This window comes from Oryzias latipes, chromosome 13 (assembly GCF_002234675.1).
Source record: "Oryzias latipes chromosome 13, ASM223467v1".
Taxonomy (NCBI): Eukaryota; Metazoa; Chordata; class Actinopteri; order Beloniformes; family Adrianichthyidae; genus Oryzias; species Oryzias latipes.
In genome coordinates this window covers 13,462,819-13,484,123 of record NC_019871.2, presented here as the reverse complement: position 1 = coordinate 13,484,123, position 21,305 = coordinate 13,462,819, and the positions used below count along the sequence as shown (strand labels likewise).

The window sequence follows — 21,305 nt, the reverse complement described above, 5'->3', positions numbered from 1 at the left end:
AATGTATTATTATGAGATATATTATTAAAAAAAGATAGAATTTTAAAGAAGTGAAACACCACTAAGAAATAGAATAAGATGTTTTTTAATAACCTAGCAAAAAAAAAAAACAGTCAAAAAGAAAAAAGTGCTACAAGTACCGGTAGAGACTTTTTTCCTTTGGTTAATACTTAAGAAATGAGCTGCTTGATGGTCAGAAAATACCAGATTTGCATAACACCTAGATTTAGAAGCATTGCTTTTCATTAAAACATCAAATCTAGCACAAGGCGCCCAGATCACTGCAGGTGCTGCCGTTTGTTAGAGACTTCATTTTTTAAGCCCCTCCTCAGTGGTGCCAGTTGCTGATTTGAACTTTGACATTCTCTCTGCTTTTAGAAAAAAAAAACAGCCTGTTTAAAATTACATCCAGTTTTTACGTGTACTTTTTTGTTTTGTTTGCATCCTGTTAAAAACCGAAAGCAGCACCCAATTTTGGCTTATTTTGTGTTAGAAAAAATGCTATGTATAAGAAATGTTGAGGTAAACCTGCGTCTGCACACATACTGGCACATGCAAACTGCATGAGCACATTGTTTCTTTTTGGTTAGCATATGACCCATATCACGTCTGAGCTCCAAGAAGAGGTTGGAAAGGAGCGAGAAGTAGGAACTTGTGTCAACCCCTCTCATCGCCTTTGTCAGATTTAGAGCATGTGACCAGTTGGCATTTGTGAGAAACCACATGCACCTGGAGTGAGGTTAAAATGTCAGGCTCCCTCCTCTTCACACGTGTGTAGCCACAAATCAACTCAAACACACACATCCTTGCACTACTGTCTTCACCGCGACACAATTGACATAATGCAGCGCCTGACTGACTTCTCCTCCTAAATGTGACTATTGCAGCTGAATGCCTTACCCGATCCCAAACCCTGACCCTAAAACCAAGAATGAACTCTTATATGCACTAAACTCTGTGAGATGCAGCATGTTGGTTCTCCCAGGGTAGTTTTAATTGCACACCCAAACAAGAACAAGCCCTCGCACAAACTTTTTGGCAAACGTGTATGGCTGCTCATGCTCCACTATGATTTTCTCCTCTGGTTTTACTTCAAGCTGAGTGCTGTTCCAGGCTGAATCTCAGGTCTCAGAAGGAATGTGATATCTTCTGAGTGGAGGGATTAGTTCTGCTGCAGTTGTTCACACCAACTTCTAGGTCGTCTGTGACAAAGAGGAGAGTATTTTTCTTAAAACACCTGATTTCTTCCAAACATATCACAAAGTCTCAAAGCTGCACATATAACTAAAACCACATGAACTGCTTTCTCTAAACTGGTTTTGTTCTAGATTTCAGCTGGAATCCCCCTTTTATATTCTAGATCTAGATTAGGTTTTTGATTAACATACGGTTGTGTTTGTCTGTATTTCTGTTCATCTTCAAGGGTCTCCTGTATATTCTGTGGCTTGGGGTCCAGACTCAGACAGAATACTTTACACTTCAGGGGTGCAGCTAACCATCAAGCCTCTCCAGCCAAGTGCCAAAGTCATGCAGGTACAAAAAGTCCATTGCTGCTGTGCAGTCAAACACGAAACAAAGCAACTTTATTTTTAAAACTGCAAGTAATCAATTACAATTCAGGTCAAGAGTAGAGAAATCTGCTTTTCTACTATTATTTATGCGCTTCTAGTACATGCAGTAATATGAATTGCACCTTTTAGCATCCTTAAGGCTATTTGTAGTCATTCTAACAATGTAAAAAATTGTACTATTTTTCACCACTCATGTTTTGCAATATTATAAATATCAATACAAAGAACATCTCACGTCATCCTTACACTATTGTTCTCATATCTGGTCTGTCAATGTTAGCAATAACAGTGGTCTAATTCTAGAAGTGAAACTTAAGGTTACGCATTTTTATTTGATCAGAAAACAGAAGTTAGAGTGGCCAAACACACCCAAAAAATGTGTATTTATGCGTTACCTCCAGTACACTGATCTGGAACACAAAGTAATCTCTAGAAGTCAGTCTGTAAACAACTTATCAAAAAACACAATTTCACACAAAAAAAGGACCTGTTTTGATCTTTTCTTAAATATTTTGGAAATTACCTTGAGTCTGTATAAAAGTACTGTAGACTGATGAACGATTAGTCCTATTTTCATCAGCAAATGACTCAAAGCAGCTTCTTTGTGTGTGCGCAGAATGTCACACAACAATCGCACTAGGCCCCACCACCACACAATTCCCCACAGCACCCCAGCAGGTTTCACACTCAGACACACACTCACTTATGCAGACACGTGAGTGCACACAGGTGAGCACACCACAACCAGAAGACGGAGAACATGTACCGGAAAGCAAGTTTCATCAAGCACCTGATAAGCAGACCAAAAGATTTCCTTTTTTTTTTTTTAGTTGTTGTAAACCTTCCCAGAATGATGGCAACACTTGCTTTTCTGTGAGTAGCAAGCCTGAGTGGCTCTTCTTCTCCATGTAAGCAGTGTTCTGGTGGTGTTAAGTTCAATATAGTAAAAAGAAAACTTGTTTCATTCTGTCAGATAAAGAAAAATACAAAGAATAAATTAATTCAAAACAAAAATTCTATGGCATATTTTAGAAGAAAAAAAAGACCTCACTCATTTTAATTTTTTAGAAATGTCGGTGCTAAATTAAAGATATAAAAAAAAATACGGAAAATCCGCCACTTTTAACTGAAAAAGTCTCTAAAGAACAAGGCAAAAAAGCTGTTTCATCCTTTTCAGTCATATTTTTAAAAAGTGAAACGTGTTTATTGTGTTTCAATTAAAACTTGAAAGTTGATTCTTTCCTTTAGCTCCAATGATGGATGCAAACATATATAGTCTGTGTCTTTATGTAGGAACTCACCCAACCACATGTGATTAGAAAACACACCATTTCCAAATGTGTTTTATTTATTTATTTCTGAATCGCAACATTTTTATTTGTTGCAATCTACCTGTTGAATACTTGCAATTATTTCAAGTTTTTTTTAACATTTACTTAAGAAAACAGTATTTAAAAATATGCAATGAATAAAAAAAAATTAATAAAAAATTCTGTGGTCTTGCACTTGCAATACATGTTTGGCCACTACACCCAAAGAGATGATTAACCCAGTAGTGCTGAAAGATTGTCTTTTAACTCACCAAAGCCCCTTGACTTCCTGTTACTGATCGTGATTAGGTACAGATGGCGGTAGCTTCTGTGTGCCAACCAAAACAGAGGTTTTCTGACAGCACTTTTAAATTGACCAGCACACGCTGCAATGCACAAGTCAAAGTAGCTGTGGGGAAAAAGGATTACATATTCATAGTCAGGGTTGTCTCTTGGAACGATTTCTCAATTAGTGTAGATTCCAAAATCATCGGATCACACGCTGCACAAAAATTACTGTTTATTTAAAGGTGAAGACGTTTTTTGGGGGGTGATTTTAAAAAAGACGTGACTGTCACCATTAGCTGAGATTAACCTTTTTTTCAGATACCAATCCATGTCCTGCAAGCTTCTAGAGGTGTAGGTATAACTAATTATACATTTTCATTCATTGAAAGATTAACTCTCATAAAATGAACTGTCTGCTTCAAAATGAATGTGTCATCTGAATTCACAGACAAGCAAAACGTCCTCTGGTAGACAAGTTCGGGGTTAACTTAGCAGAATTTGTGATATTTGGCTCCCATATCCATTTTGAACCAATACAAAAGTGTGGAATTGGAATTTCATGAGCTATAATCAAAGAACTAAGGAAAGGGGAGTCACTCTCCTCGCCATGGGTGTGAAGGATAAGGCCCTGGAATCGCACTTAGGATCTTTATATGTGGAGTTTGCGTGTTCTCCAGCCTCCTGCTTCCTCCTACAGTGCAAAAGACATGCTTTATAGGTTAACTGGAGGCTTTACATTGTCCCATAAGTGTAATTGTGAGTGGTTGTGGTTGTCATGTTCTGTGTGGCCCTGCGATTGACTGGCAAACTGTCATGTGAATATTCCAGAAGATCCTGACCCAATAAACATTCAAACTGATGTATAAAGAAGTTGAAATGTATAAAGAAAGGCACAGTTAAATGTTTGGAAAATCCCTCTTAAATCATTGACTAAATGCTTCTCAAAAACATAGCAGTTGAACAGCAAGCTATCATATTTAATTCTACTCTGGCAACAGGAGTTGTCTGATATTCATCTAGAAATCTGCCCATATCTCATTGAAACTACTAGAGAGAAGAGAATTGACCCAATAAAAGGCACAAAAAAAAGAAAACCTTAAGAAGAAATTGTTTAGCGAAGATGTTTTCCCTCTATTATACATTGTACCAAAGGGTAGTACATTATATAACGTAATTTAGCTCCAATTCTTTCAAGACATCTATTATTGTGTCCTATGTGACATAACTGACATTCAGCTGTTCCCCTGTCCCACGAAGGTTTTGATGGAACTGAAGCAAAGCTGCCACAGCTTAAGTTCACCTGGAAAATCTTCCCAAACCATTCCAAATCCGTTTCCAAAACGTCAGCCTCCCCAGTGAACGTACTCACTGCAGGCGTATTACTCTGTATCTGACATCGTACACCAGTGAGTGTTTTCCTTCGACATATATTCATTTATTTATTCTTATTCCCAAAGCTGGACTTCACCTGGGACCTTGGATAAACAGAGAAGGGTTTAATGGGTGCTTTACCTTCTTTTAGCCATTTCTAGACAAATGTGTAGCGCTACAAGCAAACACAACCTTCATTCTCAAATGTCCACCTTCATCACCTCTCCTTCAGACCCACTTGGGAGACCAACGTAATGATGGAAATCACCAGTGGAGGAGGAAAACAAAAAGAAACGGAAAAAAAAATCCCCTTTATTTTTGCAGCTCTTTCAAAGTACCGTGTAAGCTGTGATGAAAACCTGTAGTGCATTGTGTTTACTTGGATAATAACAAGACATTGGTGTGTAAAAGAAGTCGCAGAAACAACATAGAATGGTGAGTTGACTTCTCAGTGAGCTTGATACCTATGAAATCATGAAAATTGGAACTTGGACCAAAAAAAATGCTTCTCAAGTCAGTTTCTCCATCAAAAGTGAAGGTAAAGCGATGTTTTGTGTTATGATGTGCTGCATTAACTCTGCCTCCCCCTCCATGTCTCTGTAGTGGAAGGCTCATGACGGACTTGTTCTGAAGGTGGACTGGAACTCTGTCAACAGTCTCATTCTGTCTGGTGGTGAAGATTGTAAATATAAGGTTAGTGGTTTGTGGACAACTCTATTTGGAAGCAGCGTGTTTAGTTGTTGATAAAACAATCAACATTTTTTGTAAAAAGTTTGACGTTTAATGCGAAAATATTTAACTTTTTATGATTTTTTTTATTTTCTATCAAAGGTTTAAAAAATGTGTTAATCTTTGCATGGACAAATCTAATGCCACTGTTTCATGTGGCAATAAAACAATAAAAAAATGTAGTTCCTATCAATGTTGGGGGCCCGTTTGGGTTTGTGTGCTGACAGAAGTCATGCTAAAACAGTTGAGAAGAGTATAAAGCCATTGGGTAGACTCCAATACTTGACCCCCTGACCAATGGTGTAATTTCATCAGTCAGGGACAAATGTTTTTGTAGAGCTGCTCCACTGCTGGCAGCACCGTCAAAAATACAACAAAAGAGGTCGAAAACTGGTAAGCAGCTGAAATCTTATATCCAGAGAGATTTAGAAAACATGTGCTTTACACCATTTACTGTACTTTGGTTCAAAACAAGGCGCATAATTATTTCATAATATCATTAACAAACATTAAAAAATAGTTTATATTACAGTTCATTATGTGATTTTTTTCCCCCCAAGTTTTATGAAGACATTAAAGTTTTATTTATGACATCTATGTTGCTGTATTTTGTTTTCAAGTCAGATGTTTTTTTAAAATGAGCAAATTGAACTTAGGGTTTTAAAGGGAGTTATTGATACATTTTTTTTAACTGTGCCCTCCCTCGAAAAGGTATGGGACAGCTTTGGGCGTCTGCTTCACTCATCAAGCCCTCATGACTACCCCGTCACCTCTTTGTCCTGGGCTCCAGATGGTGAAATGTTTGCTGTGGGCTCCTTCAACACCCTACGGCTCTGTGACAAGACGGGAGTGAGTAAAGTCTTTCTTAAACTAATATAGAACTTGTCCTAAACGGCGTAAAACAAGAAATAACACTTGACAAAGGCATTGTCAAGAGGCAAAGTGAAGATTGTTGCTTTACAAAAGCTGCTTTAAATTTAGAGAAGAAAAACAGACCAAATTCCTTATATTAGCAACTTGATTTTCAGTACTAAAATATGTAATTATCCACTGACGTAGTTTGTTTGTTGCATCTCTGTGCCCCATTTTTCGACAGAGTTGTTCTTATTTCACTTTTGCACAGTGGCAACAGTGGCAAAATAAGTGCTGTGGGAATGTGCAAGCCAGTGGTTGGTTTGATGTTGTTTAGACAAAGAATGAGCAACTTCCTGTCTGGATTTGTTGTTTTTACCAATTATACAAGACTGGACATTTCAGAAGGATGACTATAAACCCTATAAGCTTTAAGAAACAATATTAGCATGGAAACAAACACAATGTTTGTTCATTGTGTGTGTGTGACACTAATAAATGTTAATGACTTATTTGTTTAGTACATTTGTTTGAGGTATTAGTTAGCATTTCCATTCCGTCACATTGGCAGAGGTTGCAGTTTCTGGTAAATGTCTTCTTTTTGGCTAACTAAATTAAACTGTTAACTTCATTCTAAAGAAAGTTCTTAAGGCGGTATTGTTTCAGGCACTGAAACATGGATGTTGGATCTTTCACATCTGCAAAAACCAGGATAAAGTTAAATAAAGTGAAATATGCAGGGAAATGTATTAAAAGTGGGTGTTTGCAAACTTCACCAACGATTTGTTGTGAGCATTCCGACTAGATTTACGATGTCCAATGAACAACTATCCTCTTTAGAGTCTGAACTTAAGCATTTATGAAACATGTGGATCGCATCATCCATGTTCATGCTACAATAAACAGATTTGCGTGTCTGTAATTGAGCATTATTGTGCCCTGCTGAGAAATTTGAACGTCTCTTAGATGCTGCGGTAATAGAAGCAGCTGTTGCGGATGGTCTTTTTGAAGTCATGCAGCGGGACGACATTGAAGTCATGCATCCTTCACTCATCAGCATTCACTCAGTACTTTAGATTTAGTTTGTTTTCTCTCGCGCGCGAGTGTAACTTTTATGCTTTGTGGTATGCCTTGTTTTCTGAGTTAAACTGCATCAGTGGCACGTGGTATGTTTTTCTAGCACACATTGTGCTGCTTTATTTACATGTTTTATGCTTTCTATACATCATTTGTCTGTGTAAATTGCATTAGGCTGCCGGCCACATATTCTTGATACGTGGTGCTGATGGGAACTCCAGTAACGTGGAGGGGAAATGAGGAAATGATGAATGGTAATTGGGCTTTATTATTCCTGAATGTTTGGCCAGGAACAATATTACCTGTTCCTTCATGGGACGTTTAGTGCCTCCTTGATTTAACATGTCAGCATGTGTTGCTACGTCAAATTGTGGTAATGGAAACATACAACAAAGGCTGACTTTCTGTGTTCTAAACAGTAGAAGTTTCCTGCTCCTTTTTGATTTAATTAGGTTCAAATGTCTTTTTTTCCTTTTTACTGGTGCACTAAATGAAAAGGGTTTAAAACAGGTCAAAACCAAGTCATATACGGCGGGTTGTGAGCTTTTTAAGACATTAATTATTTCAGTCTTCTAAAGCTACGTTCACACCGCCCTCAACAACGCGCAATCAAGCGACCACTTCCAATGAAAAGTTGATGCAAACGCACGTATGTGCTTGTTCTGATTTTATGTTTACTTTACAATTACCGGTATGAAGCCCATTGAGACGACTGCCGTGATTTTGGTCTATACAAATAAAATTGAATTGAATTGAATGGTTTTGGGCTTCCGCTTTCAAAACTCTCGCTTTCACGCATTACTACACAAGTGTTTAGATTTGATTTTAGACTCTATGTAGAAAAGGCACGTCCATTAAATGTCACAAAACGTTAAACCAGGTGGAATTTCAATCAATCAGTGACTCGGTTTGGCAGTGATGTGTGGAGGGTGTCCTTCTAATTTATTGAAGAGCCAACCATTTGAAAATTGATCACGGAGGAGAAATGAATAATTGCGGTTTGTGACCGAACTGGATTATACGACACCAAGTCTTTCAAATATCGGAATAGAGCAGTGAAAGAAAAAAACCTGGAGCAAGATTTGCGAGATTTCTACGGCTTTGACATTTTGCAGCAAGCCTCTTCTAGCTGTAGGTGGCGGACATAAGCTGGTAAACAGTAGAAGAAGAAGAAGCCCCTCCCTCCTTGTTCAATGTGAACATACTTGTGTTATCGAATTTGGGTCACATGTCGAGTGTGTACGTAGCATTAGATGAAGAAATTTAAACCCTTTTTTTAATGGTAAGATCCTGGAATGAATTTAGCCCGTTACCTCCTGTTTTTGTGACAGTTCTAGTCCTCTTTGATATAATTGGAGTTTGTTTTTGTGGTTTGCCAGTTCCATTGTTTCATCATTGCACCACTTGCCCTGCTGTGGCGTGTCTTGGTTAAGGCGATGTGATGATGATAATAATTACGATGAATGTGGTTTCGCTCGACTCTGGCAGGAGGAGGGTATGCCAGCCTCCTTTTCCTCCTAAAACCCTCACAGAGTGTGTTGTGCGGCGTCATGTGGGAGGCTTGTTCGCGCGGAGGAGGGGGAAGAAAGAAGAAAGAAAAGAAAGACAGAACCGTCGAGAAAAGAAAATCCCTTCAAAGGTCACTCCATCTAAGAGGTTTTTTTGTCTTTGTGCAAAATTCTATTTTTTTTAAAAAAATCATTTCACTCCTTAAATGGAACCATTCACATTTGTATGCACTCTTTAGCATAATTGCTCCCATGACCTTTAGTGTTTGAATTAAAAAACACCAACAAAAAGAGACAAGCATAATGGCTGCTGACAGTTAACATGTGTTCTACCTGTGTTGGTGCTGCGGTTTGTTAATGGTGCAGCAAGGGTTAAGCCGTGTGAAGAGTCTTTTCAGTCACTGGCGTGACTAATGGGAAGGAGTTTTGTTCTGTATCTGCTACAATGAAACCTTGCACTTCAACGCATTGCTGCTGGCTCAGCAGGATCTGTCTCGCTCATTTAACCCTTTCACCTCGCGTCCAGCCCGGCTCTCCTCACCCTCGTCTACCCTAAACTTCAACTTTACTCCTTCGTGCTCTGGGGCAGATGTAGGGCGTTAGCTTGCCCCAACGGCACCCCCCTCCCCCCACCTCACACTATTTCTTCCAGCGGGTGGGTTAACATGTGTACACACATGAAAACTAACTCGGAGGCAGAATTCCAAGAAAAAGTGTTTGTTTGTGACAGAAACAAGTCAACGCACTGATTTTAACAGAGTTCTTTCAATAACAATTTCTTTTCGTTTGCCATATTGATGCGCAATCATTTTTTTTTCCAATTAGTTAAGCTTGGATGTAGACTTTTCCTTTTTACAAGAGTTTGAACGGTACATGAGACACAAAGAGGTTCTCTGTCCCTTTTACAAGATTTGGGAGACACAATAAGTCAGTGTCTGTCTATGTGGCTGCCATAGTATATGCATGTGCCCACATGCCTGTATGCGTTTGCAAGTGTGTGCAACCATTGCCGTGCAAATGCGCCAGCGAGACAGCAGTCTATTTATGAGGGGCTGCAGCTGGTGTCTAGCGTCTGGACTCTGTCACGATTCCTGACACTATCACTGGCTAACAAGTAGGACTCATTGTGCTAGGCAAGCACCCTCTCGCTTCTTTGTCTCCTCCTCTTCTCTTCTGCACTCTCTTTTTTTTTTCTCTCTTCACCGTACACCCACACCTATATGCATATGCAGTTTTTGCTTGGTTTTGTAGGGGTTTATTTCAATGTTTGATTAAAGATCTTATCATTTTTAGCTTTTATACTCTTCAGACAACATAAAAAGTTATTGATCCTGAAAGGGAAAGCCCTCTGCAGGACCATGTCCCATGCAGGTAAACAAGTTGATCACTGAAACTAAGATAAAAGAAAAAAAACAATGTAATTAAAGTTCAAATGTTGAATTTTTTACATTAAAGTTATTTAATAAAAGTTTTTTTCTGGCTGCATAGTCTCATTTCAAGTCATTTTTTTTGCTTGTGCTGGCAGTCAAGCCACACTATTTTCCAATTCACTGCAACATGCACAGACATTGTCTTTTTTACATATATAATTCTATCATTCTGGGAATTAGTGTATATTCCTTCCTCATCCTTCCTTCTTTTGCTTCCCCCGCCATGTCTGCCGAGCTTATCAGCTCCCTCTCTTGGATTTCTTTTCCTTTGTTGCTTCTCCTGGGTATTCTTTAACTCCCTTTTCTGGATAAAGCCAAGGTTCTCTTTAGGACCTTGTTCAGCAATTTCGCCTTTAGTAATAGGTCCAAGTTTAACCCGATTCACCAGATTTTTCATATTTCTCATCTGATCTTAAATCTAGTCTATTTTGTCTGCCATCTTTCTGGCTGCCAGCCGGTTCTTTCTCTCTCATGAATCTGATAGTATTTCCATATTTCTTGAACTTCTAATCATCCAAAGCTTTCCTTTTGTCGTTGCCTACAAACTACCTGGACCACTGTTCTTCCACCTGGATATTATAACTGCTGGAAAATAAATTAATCATCCTGAAATTTGGGATTTTGGTCATGAACCAATATCACAGTAAGACAGCTGGATAGACAGCAACACAGATGCACAACCAGTTACGCAAAGTTAAACAAACAGCTGAAGTACAAAGGAAAAAAAAATTTAAGGAGTAAAATTACTGGCAGGGGGCCTGACATAGAAAGACCACGTGCACATTACAAAAGTTAGTGACTGATTATTTGAAGGGGAGGGAAAAGAGCAACTTTGGGAGTGCAAATTTGTCAGAGTGAGTGCAAGAGCAAGGGTGCATTGTCAAACAAAGAGAGTCCTGAGTCAGCAGCAGAGCAGTTTTCTCCCCAGGCAACTGGGTAGGGCTGCATCTCTCTTTCTCTCTCTTTACCCCCCCCCCCCCCCCTTCTCCAACTCCTTACTTTACCCCTCCCTGCCCTTTCAAATCTGTGTTTTTGCTTGCTATTTCTCTCCACTCTTCCACTCTGTTCTTTAGCTGCAGTAGGAACAGAAGGCCCTCACTGTACATTGTGAGCTAGTAGAAGCAGTTCTGAAAAGAGCAACTTGGGTCAGTCATCAGATTTCTCCTCTGCCTCGATTTACTTTTGTTATCAAGGGAATAATTGAACCGACACATTCTAATAAGCTTTCAATGATGATGAAGCAGGGCCTCGATTGTGTGAATACCAAAAGACTGTTAATGCAATATTGATATACTGGCCTAATTTATCATTCTAAAGAGCTAATTGGTTTCCCCACGAGAACCTAAGGATGAATATTTCTCCTTTATATTCTGAAGTTTGACTTTTTTGTGTTGCTAAACTAATTTTAGCTGAATAGTGTGTCTTGAGATCCATCACCAGAGTTATTGTCCCATTTTTTTTAGTTCAACCTCTTTCTTTGTGAGATATCACTGGGGTGCCCATCTGCAAAAATAGGTGTGAGTCAAAAGCACTTGTTGACATGGTATTAGTTTTGCACCTTTTTAGAGTTTGGCCAAAGGCTTTCCTTGTTGGAAACCAAAAAGAAGGAAAGCTCAGAAAGAGCCAAGAAAAGAGAGCTGATGGGGAGATGGGGGTGGGGTAGTGTGGAACTGTCCAATATATCCTTTAAAGTTGGCCTAAGAATTGAGGCTTGGAGGGTTGGTCTCAATAAAAGACGGTGGTTTCTTTCCCTTCAGCTCTCTCTTACTCTCTCTCCGTCTCTCCCTTCCTCCCTCATTCACTTTGCTTTGGACTTTGACAGACTTTTGTTTGTTTTTTAATTTGTCAATGTGCTCATCTCCTTCCCTCACCACTGGAGCAAGAGCATGACAGTGAGGCACTGCCCTGCTTAGCCTCTCTGGCAGAGTCATCATTCTCTGCAGCATTAAATCACTACCTCCACAAGTTAGACAAACATGTCTCATTTGCAGAGAAAAAGTAGAAAGAGAAAAAGGGGGGATTAAGTAGTATCAGGGATAAGTGTGATACTTAGTGATAAAGGCAGGGAGCAAATAGGGGTCTCTCATTGCTGAGACAAATGAGAGAAACCTGAGCATGTGCATATCTTGGGTATAACTTTAACTTTACTGCCAAGCCCAAGTTCATAAAAGGCTGCCAGAGAACTGGGACTGAGTTGAGGATAAGGCAACAAGGCCCAAAGAGAGAACGATTTGAAAGCGTTTGATTTTGGCACCGCCCAAAGGACCAACAACCCTTTCAAACCAACCTCTTCTTTGGAGGACACTTCCTGTTTGACTTCTGCATGAGCACAAGGCGAGAAGTGATGGTTTTTGCATGAACACAACTTGAGGGATTGTGCAGAGATAGAATTGAACAAGAGTCTCAGGCTAAACTGACTGCGAAAAGTGTGTACAATAGTGATCGGTTTAGTTGATAATGTGAATGAATTTGTTTTCAAGTTCTTCTCTAGTTGTATTACAGGTTTGAATTAGTAAAAACAACAATATTTTTTAGGATCAGACAAAAAAGTCTCACTAAGACAGAAAAATGAGTTGTGCCCCAAGGTCAAAGTCTGCAAGTGTGAAAAGACACCATACCTATCATACTTGTAAAGCATGTAGTGCACACCCAAGTCAACTGAGTTATCTCGCAGTTGTATGAGAGGCAACTTTTCCTAAATCGCTAACATTCACCTCCTGCCTGAAAGTACTTGAGTATGATTTGCATGACAGAGTCTTCCTTAAGGTATAGCCAGATGCACCCGTACAGGTGCTGCTGATTCTTCTTTACAAGGCCAGAAATGATCAATAACAACAAAAAAACAAATAAGCAAATGTCACTTCTGCATAGGTGCTGTACAGAAGGTAATGTGAAGGTTTTGAGAAAAGAAGACTGAAAATAGAAATATGCACAACATAAGGTGTTGTAAAAAGGGGTGGGATCATACAGGATGGTTCTTCTACCCACTCCTTTTCAAGCATAATGTTTTGTGTTTATTTTCATTTTAATTGAAATAAAAAAAAAATAAAAAAAAAGGATTAGAAAGTCCATCATAGTAATGAGGATTTTTTTAAGGGGGGCCCCTATGGGCAACTAAGGATTTCAATATAACTAAGAGTAGTGGAAGTTTGGCTGAAGTTTGGAATGATAACTCACTCCAAAGATTGAAACAGCGATGTTAAAGTGCCATCTAAAGCACAGGATGATAGCTGTTGGTCTCATTTAAAAAAAGATAAGTCTAAGTAAAATTTGGTTCCTTTGATGAACATGTTTATTTGTTCCATTTTTTGAGCTGCAACGATGATGATCCTCCGTTGTCAGACTTTGTTTTATCAGTCTTCTTCACCCACAACTTCCCCTCCTAGACACGAAATTGAATGTGAAAAGATACAGTATTACATTCCCTGGTGAATTTAGGGTAAAAAGGAACGCAAACTGCAATACAACAACAGGGTGCAGCCACGGTCCATATTCTTTTAAGCCTTTTTGAGTTTTAGCTGTGGAATGTGATTGTGTGAATGTCAGGTACTGATACATAGTGCTGTACTGTTCATTGGACTTCTGATTTCAGCTGTTTAGTATACATCCATGTCAGAGTTAAACATGGGTCCAACTGAATTGCTTTTGTTAATATAAAGACACGTGGTTCCACATTTCAGGTTACTAAACCATTTACATAGGGATGGATCCTTGTTGTTTAGGGACATTTCTAGCTGTTTAACATGATGGCATGTCAACCAAGCTCTAGTTTACCATTTGATTTGACTAAGGCAGTGAAAACTCTCTATCTACCAAAACTGTAGGGTTGACCTACAGGTTGAAGTTGTGAGAGCTTCATCTAAGTAACATCTGACATTTCTGTGTATCAATTGGGATGGATATTGCCATGATTATGGTCAGATTGCAGACCACTTCCCACATTTTATTCTATGCTTTTCAATACAAATCCAATCATATAGGGAACAACACGATGGTGACCATCTGGTGACTCAGTGCTGATGGGGAAAGGCTGCTCGCTCTGTTAAGGATGAAGAGCTAGAGTCAATTTAAAGAATGCTTTACACTTGATAAAATTAGTCATGCTGGAGACTTGTTTACTGTCCTTATCTTTATACTCATCTGTTGCTTCTGTTCTGCTAGACCTCCCTGGCTTATTTTTCTTTAAAATTCTCAATTTATTTGGACAAACTTTATAAAATTAAACTTTATTTTATGTTAGGAAGTACTACATTTTATCTTCATAGGCCTACCAGGTAAAGTGCATATTGATACACTAGGTAAGGAAAAAACCCTAAATCCATGTTTTCATCCATATATTTTTTATGAAATGCTCAAATTGTTGTCTAATGCTGTCTGTCAAAGCACTTCAGATAAATAACATAGAATTTATGAATAACTAAATAATACAACAAAACATTTAAAAAAGCAATAGAACCACCAATTTGCATGTGTTTTGTTCACCTGTTTAATGACCTTTTAATAAGCACCAAATGTGTGATTTTTTTCAAAATCAAACCAAGTTTACTGCACTATTCTAGAGTGAAAGCGCCCTTACTGTTTTCGGTCAATGTATTTCCGTTCTTTGTGGCATTGGATAGTCCATCTTCATTGACAGTGAGGTGAACAATACAAGGGTTATGCCTGGAAAAAAAATCTAGACCCTTGTTTTGGGTGTGCTTGATTGATCTGTAACCACCTTTCAGATGAGTTTTGGCATCTTCCCAGGCAAATCCACCTAACCAAGAAACCTATCTCTAGTCTAGACCAAACAGGCCTTCTGTGAATGTGCCTTTTAGTAACGTTTTGAAGCTTTCTACACAGCACAGGCCTTTAAATCAGTTCCATATGCTCTTGACCTACCATTCATGTCATGTCAGCTGTGTCATACAGGTCTCATTTGTTGTGGCTTTCTGAAACACATTCAAATGCCCAGATTACCTGTCTGCGTGGTGTATGTGAGTGTGTGTGTGTGTTTGCAAGTGCATAACTGGTGCTAATAGAATTCTTCTGTCCAGCTCACAGCTGTGTCCTGCTGATGAGTCCCAGGACGCCCTAGCATGTGTCTATGGTTACTATGTTGAGGCTGTAGCATGGAACCATGTGTAGATCATTACTCTTTCTCTTTTTTTTCCCCTCTCTCACTCCTGCTATCCTCTAGTTTGTCTTCCCCCTCACACCTCCAACCAACCCCCTCTTTCTATTTCCCTTTACACTGCCAAAGCTCTAACTTTTACCACTCTGTATTCATCTCAAGCCAGGTCTCTATATCTTTTCAACTGAGCCAAGTGGCTTTTCAATACAGACAGGTGAAGGTGTCAAGATTAAATGTAAAAGAAGGATCCATCAAAAAACATTTTCAAAGTCTTTTCAATCAAGGATAGACAACGGCTCACTGTTTTATGTTTTCTCAAACTTCAAAAAATCTATATCTATTTCAAAGTTTCCAAAAAAGCAGCGCAAACATTCTGGTTTGGGTACTGATACCACCCTTTTGCAACTTTTGATAATACATGCTTGAATGATCCTTTTCATATTTGAAACATAAAAGACTGTAAATGTTTCCCTAAAGTAGGTGAAAAAAATAATGAACCTTACAGAGCAATGTTCTGTTTGGCCATCAGAGATGAGCTCAGAGATATTTCTGGTCAATGTAATGTAGACTGCTCTCCTTTCAAAGACCATATCAACATATTCAGCATTGTTAAACAGAATAACATTTGTGGAGATTCATTAATCAGATTATTTAAAATTATTGTTTTGTTTAGTGTTCCAAAAAGAAAAAAGACGATTGCCTAAAAGTATTCTCTCTGATCGGAAAAATGTTGTTTTTAAAGCATACCATTTACTGGTAATGTTATTTTTTCTATGTTTTGGAAACCAATGTGTTCTTTGGAAAATGTTGAATCTATTCAACAAAAATTTGAATGGACTGCTTTATTACGTTTACCAATAGAAGTACTTGAATTGTATCCTCTGTTAAAATATGTTTTTATTTGTGTGTTGTTTACATCATTATTACATCAAGCATGTATAGTTTCAAAAGCAATGCCATACATCATCTCTGCTCATTCTGCTGAACCCAAATGCCAATATTACACCTACATTTATTCATGTTCCCCATAACCCCATAAACTCTAGTAATTGTCACACGTTTTGGATTGCCTTCATTGGCGCAGTTCTCAGAGTTTTTAGTCATGGGTTTCACTAGCGCTGGACAGGGGCCCAGCTTGTCCTTATCCTAAAAGTCAGCCCATCCCCCCAAGGATGGGGGTCACTGCAAGCTGACGTTTACAAGGACCCCTAAGCTGCTGAGAGATTGATGATCTCTCATTCAAAGCAAAGTTTTTTTGTTCATTAGAGCGTTGTGAAACATTTTCAACTATTTTTTTTTTTTAGATGTTGGTTTCTTTTGTCTTTTAGTCCATTGTCCATTACGCTTAGACATGTTGAGTTTATTAGCTGAAGGGAGTTACTCTCTGTACCTGTACCACCAGGTCCTGCACTGCACACAGACACTCAAGCAAACTGAAGCCAGCTGGCTTTGCAGAAAGTCTGCCATCTGTTCTGATTTATGTAAGACTGTTAACCCTGGACACAGAACGGCTCCCACCAGCTCACTAGCACAAGGTTAAAAGAAACAGATAAGTTCTTGATTTGAAGAATGTGGCGCTTTTATAGCAACAAGTGTTTTGTAAAAAATTAGATAAAACCTGAATGTTTACATTTTCCATTTGAATTTAAATACTATATTAAAAACTTCTGTTATAGTCTAAGTTGAGCTGAATGTTTTTCAGAAGTTTGATCATCATAAACGTTAGACTAATTTCACTTGTAGTCTATTTTGTTTGAAGAGAAACAAAGGTTATATAGATTTAAATTTCTTTGTAGCTGTTCTTTGATGAGAGACCTTTCACAGAAGTGTTAAAAGATGTCTTAGAGCATTATTCGCAGACAGTAGTGGCTGGTATGACAACATATTTTCTATGACAGTGTTGCGTGAAACGACTGTATAATATTCCATGTATTTATATCTAGCATGTATTCAGATGTTGTATTTAAATCTTGGCCAAATTATGTTGTGGCAGTAAGAAACACTGATCTCCAGCAAAATCAAAGATTCCTGATCCCCTCCACTCCACCGATCCATTAACACTAATGACTGCTAAAGGTTCTCAAGATGTTTGCTCGACTGTGTCAGAAGTGTCCAAGATGAAGGGCTGGAAGTGGACTAAAAGTCTGGAAACCTTATGCCCCACTTCTTATTAGCAGGCTGTTGACTTGCATTAGGGCTAGGGGGAGCAGACAGAGGTCAGGGCAGACATATTTAATGCTAGTGAAGTAACAGGGCTGAATCAGCAGATAGCTCCACAGGGAGCCATTAGTCCATACACGTGTCATTAACCCTTTCCTTGGAACAAGCACCACCCCTGCCCAACCCTATTTCACTAAAGCCCAGCTAATAGGAGCTGTGCACATTTTCAAATCAGGCAGTTCGGGACAAGGTTTAGTACAATGGCTCTTTTCTCTGAACTTAAGAATGCCTTTTATGTCAAATTTGGCAGAATTTTTTCTTTTTTATACAGGTTTGTTTTAAATTAGGTTGAAATAGAAAACTTGTCTTCTTGTAATCAATATTTGTAATAGAATTGTAAATGGAATTCATGTGGATACATATTGGTCTTGGTTTTTATCCCGTCTATTAAGAGCAAACAATAGGCAATACAAAAAATGTGTTGGAATCAAGGTTGTTTAGATGTGAACCATACTCATGCTTTTCAGAGCTGCTTTAAGATTGAAACCTTTTGTGATTCTGTTTATCTGTTGATTGGCAGGTGGGTGGACCCATGGGTCAATCAAGCTGTTACCTTCCATTTTTAGAATTTATACCATAAAAATCAAATGTTGCTGTTCTACCTTAGACCACTGAGGGCAGCTTGCAAAAAGGAGCAACTCTCTTATCATCTTAAAACTTTCAAACGTTACTTTGTCCTTCCCAGTAGCCAGTCTGGGAACTTTGTTTAGATGGTTGGAGCAAACTTTGGTCAATGTGCCTTTCCCATCTCATGCTTAATTTTTGCTGTTAAGAATCTAGTGAGTGATCTTGGACATGATCCATCTCATGTATGGACGTCTATGGGATGGACTCAACAACACTATTGCCTTACCTTTGTCTTGCTCAGTAAACCATTCTTGTCAGGTGTTGGATGTGGGTGGAGCAAACTCAAGGTAATATCCCCATCCTGCTTCAGCCTTCATTTTGAGATGTTCTTAGTCCAATGGGTGATTGAAGAAAATCCAATCAATCCAATCCAAGATTGTCTGTGCACAATTTACAGTATATGTCTATAGATGTCACTTAAAGGATTGCAAACAACAACATTCTAAAAATAGTGAAGTAAAGTTTGATGCTTCATCTTGATTGGGGGTTCTTATTTGTCCAGAGGTGTGAGTGTGTATGGTTGTTTGTCTCTCTTTAACCCTGAAATGGACTGGCAAACTGTCGAGTGTGTACCCCGCCCTCGTCTGTTGGTAGTTGAGTAAGCTCCAGCAAACCGGTGACCCTGAACAGGAATAAGTGAGTGCAGAAAATGAATGAATGGATGAATGAGTGGGTGGATGTTAACATGTTAACACTTGATCATTTCTGTCATACATGACATAACTGACATTTGAAGAGGGAATAGGTGGTCGTGCACCTTTAAATATCAGCTATGAGAAAGAAACCCCATGTTAGGTAAATTAGGTCAGCAGTAGCATAAGTGCAGAAAGGAAATCAGACCACCTTTTTGCATGGTCCGTGTTTAAACGCCTTAAGTAACAGGGCTAGGGTCGGTGTTGAGAGTTTGCGGAAACCCAGCAGTGAACAAAAGAGGCTTCTGTTTAAAGAAAATGCTTTTTAGTAACAATTTTAGTGTTGTGAGGCTGTCAGTGCATGGGTATCCATGCCTTGAAGCAAACTCTTCGTCACCACAACCTTTTAGGCAGGAGTTCCCGCAATGGCTGTGGCTGCTGGGCAGCAGGGAGAGAAGGGGTCGGCCCATAACACCTGTCAGTCTTAATGGTCAACATATGTCAGGAAACATACGAAGTGAACGGGGAGGTAGAAGAGGGGAGGGGGTAGAGCAAACCCACTTCCTCAGGAGGCTGTGCATCAATAGATTCTCTTAGTTTTTTTTTTGTTTAGTCTGAAAACTTAACGCATATACATTTGTAGGCATAGGTTTTTTTAGTGTGAACATGTGCAAATGTGTGAGGACTGTATTCCAAAGAGTGGTTGGTATATCTGCAAAGATCATTTGTTGGTCGAAATGAAGATGTTGACCTTAAACACAGTCAAGAGTAAATTTTTTTCAGTATTTCTTTTGCACTAAAAGGATTTGCGTTCCTGTATGATGTCTTTGTATTTACGTGTAAATATGGAAACCTGCAGGATGCAAATGTTGCCGTCCTGCATTTTCCTAAAAACAACTAAAAGTGTAAAGCTGCCTTTTAAATTGCATCACTACATGTATTTAATCATATTATAATGTACTGGTATAAACTCATTGAGACCTCAGCTAAGAACTACACGTCATGTCTGCCACCTTCTCTGGGCCAACAAAGCTACCTATTATAGATGCACCATGTTTAGTGACCAGAGTGGACTTCAACTACATGGAAGCTGAAGCTTAACCTTCACATTCCATTTCTGCAGCTTCGTTTTTGCGGTTATGTGCCTATTGTGCACGTCTTAATGCTTTTTATTTCTTTTTACACAATCTAGGTCTGCATTCGCTTTAAATCTCTTTCCAGCCTTGTCGACTTGAGATCTCAAGTATCAAATGGATTTCCATCCCTTTACACCACAGTAAAACCGGTTGCCAACTCAACTGCCAATAGCTGATTCACCTCCCTTCGACTCCTCTCTTTTATTCGGTGTCCCTTCCATCTCTTCTATACTTGTAACAGTCAATTCTCACCTCCTCTCCTCTCTCTCCTGTTCTTCTTTGTCTGGAATATGGTTTTACGGCATAAAAAAGGAAAGGAAAAAAACAGTTCCCAGTTTAATGACACATTCGTACTCTGCACTGCTGTTAACAAAAATTACAAAAGCAAAGGTATCTTTGAGGCCTATGTGGTACTGCACATTAAAAAAAAGGTTGTTGTACGTTTTAAACTTATTTGTGAAGAAAACTCTTTAAAATGAAGAGGTGGGAAATTTTAAATTTGTTTTAAAAATCTTTCAGATATTTGCATTACCGGTGGTCTTTTATGATTATGCTGTTTTGACCAAAATCCAGAAACCTGTGTCATTTTCTAGGACATGTGTTCTGCAGAGCAGCAATAGTTCATTAGAAATTCGCCTCTAAGTTGTGGGTGGGACCATTGGTGTTAAGCAACCCTGCCACCCCTTCCCTTCCCTTTGCCTGAGAGATCTCTGTTTACCTGCTCTCTCACTAGCTTAAAGCCCCTCACACCCCCAAACTAACATTAGCGGTGCAGCAGAAACGGTGAGCAGTAGTGAAGCTATCCAGCCGTACAGTTTTGAGCCAGAGGCCAGCTAGGACGAGGACAATAAAGACGTATCTGGATCTATTTGTCTGCAAGTGGATGCATCAGACAGAAGCGGAGGAGCCTGTGGTCTACCCATAAGCTCTCTTTTTTAACTGCAGTTTTTCGTCTGCACCTGGTTTCACTACGATGCAAATAAAGAAATACTCAGAAATGGAATTTTACGCTTAATTGTCTTTAATTATGTCCTCCATCATCCGAAAAAGGACACAGGACCATGTGAAAAAACCTGCTTTTCTTCACAGTGGATCTTTAAGTGTTTTTTTTTCCTTTTAAAAAGCTTTTTTTTTCCCTTTTACTTCTAAATAATTTATATGGAAATCAGAGATACAGCAAAACACTGCGCCTGTTCCGGAACAAGCCATTTCAAGCAACACAGCAAGGCGTAACAAAGAAGCCTCAGAAGTGGAATGGAACAGCTGCATGAAATGGGCTCAGGTTTCCCTAGAAAAAACAGGTTACTTAAGCACATGTAAACACACCTAAAAGGAAGCCAAAGAAATGGGTTGAGATGATTAGAGCATCTTGTCATGATGCTTTAAGGGAACTCCCTGAGGAGTTGTTTCCAACACGTTCCAGCAGGATAACTCCTTAGAG

General features: G+C 38.9%; 1 protein-coding gene across 1 annotated transcript in view; it reads left to right on the top strand.

The window, feature by feature from the left end:
- Positions 1-21,305, top strand: part of ift80 (intraflagellar transport 80) — a 43,452-nt gene that overhangs the window by 6,774 nt on the left and 15,373 nt on the right. The window contains exons 6-8 of the mRNA XM_011482498.3: positions 1,424-1,533; positions 5,144-5,233; positions 5,981-6,118. Of these exons, the coding sequence (XP_011480800.1) occupies positions 1,424-1,533; positions 5,144-5,233; positions 5,981-6,118 (338 nt within the window). The remainder of the gene's footprint in view (positions 1-1,423; positions 1,534-5,143; positions 5,234-5,980; positions 6,119-21,305) is intronic.